The sequence below is a fragment of the Miniopterus natalensis genome, chromosome X (genome assembly GCF_054644295.1).
Source record: "Miniopterus natalensis isolate mMinNat1 chromosome X, mMinNat1.hap1, whole genome shotgun sequence".
Taxonomy (NCBI): domain Eukaryota; kingdom Metazoa; phylum Chordata; class Mammalia; order Chiroptera; family Miniopteridae; genus Miniopterus; species Miniopterus natalensis.
Window position 1 is genome coordinate 82,726,497 of NC_142103.1, and position 11,362 is coordinate 82,737,858.

Here is an 11,362-nt window from a genome sequence, read left to right on the forward strand (position 1 = left end):
AAGAAGTCTCATGACTGCCAGTTTGAAAACTGAAGTTGATCTAACACATATTCCTCTAAACAAATAATAAAATAAAGAAAACACAGAGCAATGTATTTCACCCATCCCACCATTCCGGGAAAGCATCATAATGTCATCTAAGTTTTCCCTTCCTAAGAGCCCTACTGCAGCCTTGACCAGATCTGTTCACAATTGCAGACCGGCTCACTGAAAACTGGAAGCATTGTGTACACTGCTTAACAAACCTTAGCACTTCTTTGGAAACTAGTGAGATACCAAAGCACAGGTTATCACACACTTAAGTATCTCTTAAGGCCAACATAAAATTTTTGTAAACAAAGACCTGCAAGGTGAGTGCACTAATTTGGCTGGTGTTTTTTTTCTAATTCTTCACTCCTTAGTAGTCAAGAGAAATTTCCACCTTAAAGTAAGTTTTTATGTCTCAAAACACTTCTTTGAGATTGAAGTTCTTAAAAACAGCAAAACGTTAATTATGTACTCCAATAAACTGGTCAACTTTTTTTGAAAGTACAATATATATACCTTTCTAAATACTTCGAATATCTGTGAACTTTATGTTGAGGTGTATGGGCCTACCTTAGTACTGAATAAGAAATAAAAAATTTGGAAGTAAGTTTTGTCCACAGCTGCTTCCCAAATAAATCTGAATACTTACAGAGATGATTATCCACCATCTTGAAATACAGAAAGAAAATAAAATTTGCTAAGAAAAAATCAATTAAATTTATTTTTATTTAACTACTAAGTCATTCATTGATGGATTAAAGAGCAACAAACTTTTATCGAGTTTCATTAACACATTTGACGTTTTTATTTTTTAGAATATAGTCTACATCTGGATTTAAAAAGTTTTAAATAAATTTAAGACATATAATAACAGTGGAACTCTTCATCATTCTATGAACAACACATATAGAACGTCAGTTGGTTCCATTTCAGACAAGTCCACTTTCTCATAATAATGTTATTATTTCCACTGGTTGAGTGGCAAGCTTCATACAAGCTGGCACAATGCCAACTTACACTCACTGGGGTAGGGACAGGGGTGGCGTGAAAGATGTGGGTAGAGTGTCATAGGACAACTATACTGTGTAACAGAAAATCATTAATAAACTAGTACCGGTTACCCACAGACAGTGCTATTTGTGCGCTTATCAGAATGGAATCGCCCAAGTTTCAGAGCAAGGAGATTCGAAATACTTAAGAAAGGGCCACTGTTACAAAAAGAAATAGTGCAAACAGGAAAACTGATGCAATCCTAGCAACGTTGCGGCCTCCACCAGCCCCAGAGCGGGGAGGCGGGAGGCTGCAGCGTGCCCCGCCTTCCCCAGCACCAGCTCCTCTGGGCGGCGCTCCCAAGTGTGGCAACCCAGAGCCGCGCCCTGGCATGGCCCCTTCTGGGCCCTCCTCCGCCGGAAAGAACAGAAAAGAAACTCCAGGAAAGGCACAGGCTGAATGCAGGGCGTCAGCCCAATTCCATCCCCACCCAGGTAGAACACAGCCCCCCTCCCCCCCACCGTCCCCCGGAAGGAAAGGAGGTCCTTTACCTTCTCCCGCCGCCACTTTCTCTTCTTTTCTCCCAAAAGAGACCCCCTCTTGCATGCAGCCCTGCCGCACATCCTTCACTTACTCAGACCCCCAACTTTGCAGTTGGCCCATCTCGCCCTACAGCCAGAAAGAAAACAGCTTTGAGTAAAGAAAAGGTGAGAGATGGGGCAGGGAAGGGTGCTGGGCAGCTGCGGGCCGACCCTCCTCAGTGGCCCCAATTGCTGAAGCCAATCTCCTGCTTGTATCTGTTGGTGAGGATGTTGGCTTTGCGCGTGAGTTTGGAGAGCACAGTGTGCAGCCCGCGCAGGTGGTAGTGAAACTGCTGTTCCAGGTCCTCCTCACCGGCGTCCGCGCCCTCCAAGTGGCTCAGGTCCACCAGGATGTCCTTGGACTTCCAGGTGCTGCTCTCCTCGCTTCCCGCCGGCGGTGGCGGCTGGTGCAGGACCCCCCACTCGATGTCGTTGCGGATGGACTTGAGCAGCATGTAGTGGCTGTACATGTCCCGGGAGGGCGCGAAAAAGCTGCCGTTGGCGCTGCCGGCGCCAGCGGCCGGAGGTGTGCTCTCCTCCAGACAGCCGCCACTGCCGCTTACCTCCACGCCGACATCGTTGTCCAGCCCGGGCTCAGCCAGGGGCACGTCGCGCAGCAGGCTGGGCACCATTACCGTCTGGTCCATGTTGTTCACGGCACCAATGAAGCGGTTCATGGCGTTAAAGAGCGAGTGCTTCTGGTTATAGGTGTCACAGATTTGCATCATGGTGGCCGCGGGTACAGGAGCACAGGATAGCCGGCTGAGGCGAGGGTGCCTGCCTTCAGGAGCTCTTGGAAACCTGCGCTGGGGGCCTGGTTATAGCCGGAGCGGCGGGATTCCCAGCTCCTCCTCCGCCTACTCACAGCCCGGCCCTGAGGGATGCGCAGCTTCTCCTAGCTTTGGCGTCCGGAAGCTCGCGATGGCGGCGCGCGGTCGGTGTGTGGAGCCCTGACCTGGTTGGAAGACGGGGGACGAAAGAGAAGATTATTCACTCTGCTAGGAAGCCCAGTGTCCCCACCCTCGCGCACCTCCCTCCACGATTACTGCTCTCCTAGGACTGGACCGGGCTGTCCCACCTTCTCGCCCAGCAAGGGTCGTGGAGAGAAGGAATGGGTGCTCCCTACTCCCTCCTTCCTCCGAAAAGCCGAGTCCAAGCACCTACGATAACCGGGGCAGAGATGGGGTAAGGGCACCCACCTCCTCTTTCGCCTCGAGATCCCCTGCTGCTGAGGAGCTCAGCCTTCTGGTTGCTTGTGGCCGCTGCTTGTGGGCGCTGCTGTGGTCAGTGATCGGACTGTGACTAAAGGCAGTGGTGGTGGCGTCGGCCCCCTACCCATCCCAGGTGCTCAATTTATAGAGCCCGGGAAAGGTGTCGCCTACGCTCAGGGCCACCCCCGGTGTCTCCTCCTCCCGCCTCCCGGCAGAGCCGAGATAAAAGTCCCGAGCCAGGGTGACCGGGAGTAACACTCTCCTGGCCCTTTCTACAGCAGGGCGGAGCCCGCTGGGCCAGCTCCGCCTCTCGCCTGATACCCGGGTGGAGGGAGGGCGTAGTGGCGGGGCAAGGCTGGAACAGCCGCACCCCACCGGCGCGAGAGCAGAGGAGGCCAGCTAGGGGAGGGCCGGGCACTGTGCAGGTAAAGAAAGCGCTAAGGTCCTGACCAGCAAGAGGGAAGGCTGGCTTGCGGGGGTTGGGTGGGCCTTGCCCGCGCTCTGGTTACAGAGTGAGCCGCTCAATATTAGCTACAGCCCGGAAACTACTGTTCTGGTTTATTATTAGCTTTTGGGGAATAGGGACCCGCAGCAGCCGCAACTCTATCCCGGGACTCTTATGTAAGAAGGGTGGCTGGGCATGTCGGGTGCACGTGGGCTCTTAGTGCTTCCGTTGTGGCCCTTGCCTTGGCCAGCTGCTGGGGGAGGGGAGCCTCCTTGTGAGGTCTCTCGCAGTCTTTCTTGTAACAGTTGCTGCCAGGAATGAAGAGTGACCCACCATCGGATCTGCGCATTTTTCTCCATAAGATCAAACATGGCAGTGGGAAGAAGTAACGAAATTCCTGGCTTTTTTCCAAGTCCTGCTACTCAGTGATGCTGGAGAGCCCCAGTACAAAGAGCCAAGAGAGGGTGACAGTAGTTAAGCCTGGTGTTGGGTCTTTCATCATTTAACAGAAACGTAGGAAGGTGTCCAATAATATTTTGAGGGGGAGGGCTTGAAGTGTTCCTTTCCAAAAATAGTTCTTAAAACGCAAGGTCATTTAATAGGGCCTTAATAAGCTATGAACCATATTGCTGCATTTAACTTTTAAGAACCTTGCACCTTAAATTACACTTTGAGATTCCAAACCACAGTCTGTTTTCTTTTTCGTTTTATCATCTCACTTCCCTTACCATGTCCTTCTTCTGCCAGTGTTCTCCAACAGTCCTACAAATAATTCAACAAGATTCAAGTTCCTAATTTCAAATCGTTTTTCTCTAAAACCTTTCAGGAGTGTTTTCAGTACAGCGTTTCCTTGTAGAACAAAAAGTGCCAAAAGCAGAGAGCACATAATGAAGAGGTTTATTTCATTCCCTCTTTCCTCCACTTTGCAATGTATATTTAAGTTTTCCCCATGGCAAGCCATCTTCCTAATTGTCTTTTGAATGAAAATCTGACTTGGTGAAACAAAGTCATACCTGTTGACAACAGAACACAAGCCAGCGATTCACAGAGACAAAACCCAGTCTGGGGATGACCCCCCTCCCAGGTCTTATTAGCACCAGATTATAGCCCATGTTTTCTTACCTATAAAATTGGGATAATATTACCTGTTCAACCTACCTATCAGGATCTTTGGATCAATGAAAAGAAAAATGTAGAACAAAAAGCACTATATAAACTTAAAGCATTAAAATAATCTCACACTCCCTCTTTACACACGTGGAGACTTAGAAACATTTTCAGCCTCAGGTTCCTTAACAATACAATATACCTTCTCCCATGGGCTGTACCAAATTTTGGTTGAAGATAATGAATTTTAAAAATATGTAACTTACAAAGTACTTTACAATGATTATTTGTACCTGCTATATGACCTCATCATAGCCTAGAGGTGTTTATGGAAAGAATCAGAAACTTTTAAAATGTAGGAAAAGTCTATGATGAGTATGAGCCACAGATACCCCACCACCACCCAGGGCTTAAGCAGTAAGAAAGTACAAAATAGTCCAGGTTGATTTTAAATCCTTATGTCCAATGAGACACAGAACATTGCAAGAAAAAAACACATATCCAGTTTCCAGTAGCTGAACCTCTCATTAATTAAAACATATTTTGTCCCCAATGACAGACCCTGTTGATATTTTTAAAATTTATCTTTATTGTTGAAAGTATTATAGATGTCTCCTTTTTCATCTATTGATCCCCTCCACCCCGCACCCCACCAGGCCTTCACTACACTATTGTCTGTGTCTCGGGTTATGCAAATATGCATATAAATTCTTAGGTTAATCTCTCCCCACCCACTCACTCAACCCAGCCTTCCTTCTGAGATTCGTCAGTGTTCCATGCTTCTATGTCTCTGGATCTGACCCTGTTGATATTTTAAGTACCTATGCCTCTGGATGAAACTTGGTATTCAGATTTGAGTAATGAAATGCCAGAATCCTGCCCATTTTCTTCTCAGTTCCAGCAAAGCGTGACAATAACTCACAGAAAACAGATATCAAAGTGTCTAGAAAAGGGATCCCAGAAAAAGAAAATGAAAAAAAAGCCCAGCTGGGGAGAAAGCCCCCATCTCCTTCTTTTGGGTTTTCATTTCTTTCCTGATCTGTTTCTTTAATTTCTCTGATCTCCAGGTCACTCTTCATCCCCCAGTTTCTTGACTCCCACCCTTGTTCTTTCATATTTCTTAAACACTCTAAGGGAAAGATGGCTCACGCACCTGCCTACAAAAAACTTCCCAAACCAAGCCTCCTCAGCTCCCGGGGGACGGCACGACAATTTATGGCCAGTAGGGTAACTCCGGAATGGAAAGGTCCCGGGACCAGAATTGTGGGGCCCTTGGAATCACCCCACCACCGCCTCTCTGGCTTCAGCCAATCAGGTGCTGTCAGACAACGTTATGCAAATAAGCCTTTGCGACCCAGCCAGTCAGGAGCCTGGACTCCCTCCTCCAAGCGTCCTCTTTCACCCCAGCGATGCCGAACTGGCTGCCGCGTCACTGGCAACCGGCCTGCAGCCAATTTTCTCCTACAGGCGGCTAGGGAAAAAAAAAAAAAAACAGAAGAAGAAGAAGCAAAGAAAGAAAGAAAATAAAAAAATAAATAAATGATTCCCTGGAGTTACTTAGGAAGGAAGCAAGTGGGGGTTCCCTGACCGGGCCAGAGGTGGGCAACTTGTCTTATTGCCTCAGGTACTTTCACAATTACCATCTGGAACAGGCTGCAGATGCTGAGCAACCTTCCTTTGCCTCCAGAGAACAGAGGAAGTCATGCGTTGAGCAAACAACTATTTTGTCTGTTTGTTTGTTTTACTCAGATATTTTAGTTTAGCTTTGTTTTCCCAGTTTTCAGAATTGTTGGCCAACAATATCGCCCCCACATGACAATTCACCCCTCCAACACCCTCAGGTCTCTTTAGCTTAATTTCTTATTATCTTATAAGGTCTGCATTTATCCTGTTATGAATTAGTCCGAAATTGTGCCATAGGACTTCACCAAATTCAGTTAAACAATTGAAATATTAAACCAGTACCTCCCAGTCAGAGGGCAGAAAGCCACAGAGCCTAGGGAATTATGTCAATGGGTGCAGAAATCCATAGATTAAAGAACATACAAAGTGAAAGCTATCATACATAACTGCAGAGGTGACCCAAAAAAATCAAACTTGAGCGAACAACTTTTGAGTACTTGTAGTAGGCCAGTGAGCTCAAGGCTGGGTCTCCACTTCCTTCTCAATATTTTAAATCCTCAGTAAAAGACTTGTAGGATTGGCGCCCTCCACACTTATTGGTCCATAGCTCCAACTCTGGAGCTCTTAAATTGTGGTTCTTAATTCCTGCTTTAACTTCTTTCTTCAGTAACCAGAAAATCATGCTTTGCAGGCCCATCTCCTAAAAAGTGTCCAGAAATTATCCCTTATACTGTGTCCTTCAGATAGTTCAGTTCAGGGAAAGATGGCATTTTAAATGACCAGAAATTCGTAAAGTAGAGAGCAAGAGTAAACTGGTCAAAGAAGGCAGATTGAAGAAATAAGAGGTTTCTCCTAGAGCTGGAGGGAAGGTGAGATAATTGCAAGGCTAGAAACTAGCCCAACTTAAGATAGTGGAGCTTCTAGATTACTTTGAGGCAGAGCTTAGAAGGAACCACTCATGCAAACTGACCTAGAAATATGACATCATACTGCCTTGTTGAAGGCTATGTAGTACAACCACCCAGTCATGCTGAAATCACTCACAACATCCTCACCAAGTGCTCATCTGGCCCACATTCTTGTAATTTCCAATCTCCATTATTAGTTCTCCCTCCTTGGAGCCCTCCATCAGATATTTGAAGGTAGATGCCATGTCCTTTGAATCCACTATTCTTCAAGCCAGTTATCCCCAGTTTCTTCAACAGCCCTTCATGTACTCATTGGAGTTGCTCATTCATCCTAGTCATTGTCTTTGGAAGTAGCTCCAGTTTGCTTGCAAGTGTGGCACCTGGAATTTACTCCAAGCACCATCTTTTCTAAGACAAAATAGAGTGGCATGGCCACCAATTTTATTGTAAATGGTAACTTTTCTAGGTCATATTTATAGCACACAAGTGCTTGGAACTTAGAAATATTAACACATTTTAAGTTCACAACAATCTTGAGAAGAAAATAAGGCTTAGAGAGTCTAAGAGGCCAAAGAAGCGAAATTTGGATTTGACCTAGTTTTCTGATGCTAGAACCAATTTTCTTTCTACAACCCAACAAATATCTTACCTTATAATGCTGCCAACATTTAATGGACTTCTTTTAACAGCTATATCCATATGCTGCTGGTTAACAAAATTTTATGTATACTATTTATGAGCAGGGCAGAACATTTTGGATGAAAGTACAGAACTTTATATTTGTCTTACTTAAACTTTATCTTATTAGTTTTGGCCCATTACTCCAGCCTGTTCCAATATTTAGGTTCTATTTCTCTGAACTAATGTATTTGGATCTTACCCAGATATTTGATAACTATTATATATATTCATCCAAGTTATTGATAATAGGTAAAAGGTAGCACTGGGCAAAGGGTAAAGGGCTGTAGAATATTTGGAGAGCTCCTTCAGCTTGCTATCAGTCTATTAATTAGTACCCTTTGGCGTATGTTGTTTCAGCCAGCTGTGAATCATATTAATTATATAATCATCTAGTCTATATTTTTCTTCTTGACCACAGAATATTATGAGAGACCTTGCTAAGTATCTTGTTAAAGTCCCAAGTTAATTTCCAGTTTTCCTCTGATGGAGTCAGAAAGCAGGGCATTTGTGTCATCTGCTAAAGAAGAACCACTGTCACATAATTTTAAAAATGCAGAAGTAGCATCATAATATTTTGAGTTAAAATTGGGGGGGGAGTAATTTCATTTTAATTGTCATTATAGGCAATATCCCCATGAATATTTAGTTGGGAGAAGATAGGCAGGAAGATGCAAAAACCTAAACCATAGCTGTAGTGAGTCTGATGACCTCAAACCTTAAGTTTTCAGGTTCTGGCATGTCTGAATATGTTAGAGTTAACATTTTGTCACAATCTCATTTTTAAAAAACCTCTTTAGCCTCAAATCCAGGAGGAGTGGAGCACAGGAATGTTGATAATACTAAAGACTACATTTTGTTACGTTCTCAGCATTTCTACATCTATGGAAACTCTAAACTATATAGAAAATGATGCACTTAATTCAGGTATGATAGATAAGAAAAGTGCAAAACTCAGGTTTGCTTACCTACCACATAGGAACTTCTCAATTTGATTATTCCTGAATCTCTTAGAATTCCAGGACCTTCTTGCACTATTACCATAGAAGGAACAAACAACGGGGTATTGTTCAGGGGTAGAGCATAGAAGGAATGATGAGTATTCTTCCCTCACTCTATCCTTTTTTTTTTTTTTTTTAATATATCTTTATTGATTTTAGAGAGAGGGAAGGAGAGGGAGAGATAGAAACATCAATCATGAGAGAGTCATTGATCAGCTGCCTCGAGCCTGCAACCGGGGCATGTGCCCTGACCGGGAATTGAACCTCAATCGCCTGGATCCTAGGTCGACGCTCAACAGCTGAGCCATGCCTGGCCGGGCTATCCTGTTTTGATTTATCAATTTAGTTAGTTTGAATTCTGAAGTTTACAAATTATAATGCTGAGTTAACATAAGGGGGAAAATATTTCATATGTTCAAGTCCTAACCTAAGTTATATATATGTGTGTATATATATGTATGTATATATGTATATATATAGTTTTATATAAAACTACCTCTATATCCCATTTTATTATATATATTACATATAAACATGTATATAATGTATATATACTTTTATATATTTATATATACAACTATTTTTGACTCTATGCTATTACAAGTACAATATTGTCTAATAAAAATGTTCAATAGTTTTATAGCATAATTTACTCTTTTAATAAAGAATATTGGACAGAGATAATGTGTACTGGAATGAGGAGATTTCACCTACATCATATTAGGTCTGGACAGAATACTTAGGTTAATCCCATAATCATGAACATGAAAAAAAAAAAAAAAGGAACATTATAACAAACTAAAGCCCAAATAAAGATAATACGCAAAAGATATAAATTTGGAAGCAAGTACAACCCACAAGATCTTCCAACTATAGAAAGCCCTGTAAGAATAGGAAAAAATAATGAAGCATTAAGAAGATTATAAAAAGGAAAGTGCAGAGCAAAGGAAACAAAATTTGAACAAAAGACAAACAGCTAAAGAGTTAATAAATGAACTAGAAACAAAAGGCATGACAGAAAGTTAAATTATTGGCATATAATGAAAGATTCAGATAATCACAGAGAAAAGACACAAAGAGTTAAAGAAAATAGAAAGCATATGTTGGATATAGAAGACAAAGATACAATATACACATAATTTATTTCATTGAGGTAAAGACCTCAACATTGAAACAGAAAAAAATTCAGATATATAAAAAATTTTTCTTGATAAAACACATTCATTTGCCAATTTAATAAGCACACTGTGTACTAGGCAAATTTATTCAGAAAAGTTGACATTGACTATCAAGGTAGTTCTTTTTTTTTTTTTACTTCAAGGAGGAAGAAAAAAAGTCTTCAAGTAGCCAAGCAAGAAAATAAGTCACCAAAAATGTTGGTGGTAGCAGGGGGAGGTAGAATCAAATTAGTTTTACAGCAATATTCAATGACATAAATATTCAATAAGAAAAAATATGTGACTCGAGAATATTATATCACTTTGATTAATCTGTCCCCTGCCCACTCCCCACCCCTGCCTTCCCTCAGAAATTTGTACTACTGCTTCATGGTTCTATATCTCTGTATCTATTTTGTTCATCAGGGTTTTTTTGTTCATTAGATTCCACATATGAGAGAGATCATGGGATACTTGTCTTTCTCTGACTGGTTTATTTCACTTAGCATAATACTTTCCAGGTCCATCCATGCTGTCCCAAAGGGTAAGAGATCTTTCTTTTTTACAGCTGCATAGTATTCCATGGTGTAAATGTACCACAGCTTTTTTATCCACTCATCTATGAATGGGCACTTAGGCTTGTTTCCAGATCTTAGCTATTGTAAATTGCACTGTTATGAACATAGGGGTGCATAGATTCTTTCTAATTGGTGTGGGAGGGAAAAGGGGACATCTGTAATACTGAAAGTATTTTAAAAAAAGAAAGAATGAGTGAATGAAATCTTTTGTGACAAGATGGATGGACGTAGACGGTATTATGCTAAGTAAAATAAGTCAGACAGAGAAAGACAAATACTATATGATATCTCTTATATGTGGAATCTAAAGAACAAAAAACAAACAAACAAACAAACAAAAACAACAAAGAATATTATATCACTCACATAAAAAACCAACATTCATTCTCAAACATGGACTCAGATTTACTTGGAACAAAATTTTTTAGTAATAAAATTCTGCCAACAAAAAAATGAATCAAAATAAAGAACTCAGAAACAGAGAAACCTTGAAGAAGAGGTTCATGTGAGTTTGAATCCATTTAAATAAGATTAATAAGATTAAACAGTGTGGGTACTATGGTTGCAGAGCAGAATAAATATTTTAAGCACTGCCAGTGTAAAAACAATGCAAACAACATAATTGGAAGATGGGGGAATAAAGAATAGCAGAATTAATCAGCTTTTATTGCAGTCTAAAACCAAATTGTGCCATTTAAAAAATGAAGACACCAACATCTTAATAATTTTCAAAATATTTTTCTCAGCTGAGAGGAACCTTTTAGGGACTAAAAAGAATCTCTTTCCAAAGTTCAGTATCTCCTATAGTGTTACAGTTACTATTCAAAATGTAAGTAAACTTAATTTTAACATTTCATTTAATTTAGCATGTATAGTAATGTTCTATTTCTTCATCTGAGTGCTAGGTTCTAGTTATACAAGTGTGTTCAATTTGGGAAAATTTGTTAAGCTGACACTTATTTTTTAACATTCTTCTTCATAAATCTTCATAAATGTTATGCTTGAATACATTTTTTAAATTCCATTAATACAAAATTATCTGAGATAGAGATAGAG

General features: G+C 41.6%; 1 protein-coding gene across 1 annotated transcript; it reads right to left on the bottom strand.

Moving 5' to 3' along the window:
• Window positions 1-1,451: 1,451 nt before the first annotated feature.
• MID1IP1 (MID1 interacting protein 1) lies at window positions 1,452-2,511 on the bottom strand. Its single transcript, XM_087829320.1, has one exon. The coding sequence runs from the start codon at window positions 2,324-2,326 to the stop codon at window positions 1,775-1,777; it is 552 nt and encodes a 183-aa protein (XP_087685446.1). The 5' UTR covers window positions 2,327-2,511; the 3' UTR covers window positions 1,452-1,774.
• Window positions 2,512-11,362: the final 8,851 nt, after the last annotated feature.

What these genes read in the sequence shown, in the direction of transcription:
- MID1IP1 (XM_087829320.1), bottom strand. Translation starts at nt 2,326, where the DNA reads ATGATGCAAATCTGTGACACCTATAACCAGAAGCACTCGCTCTTTAAC.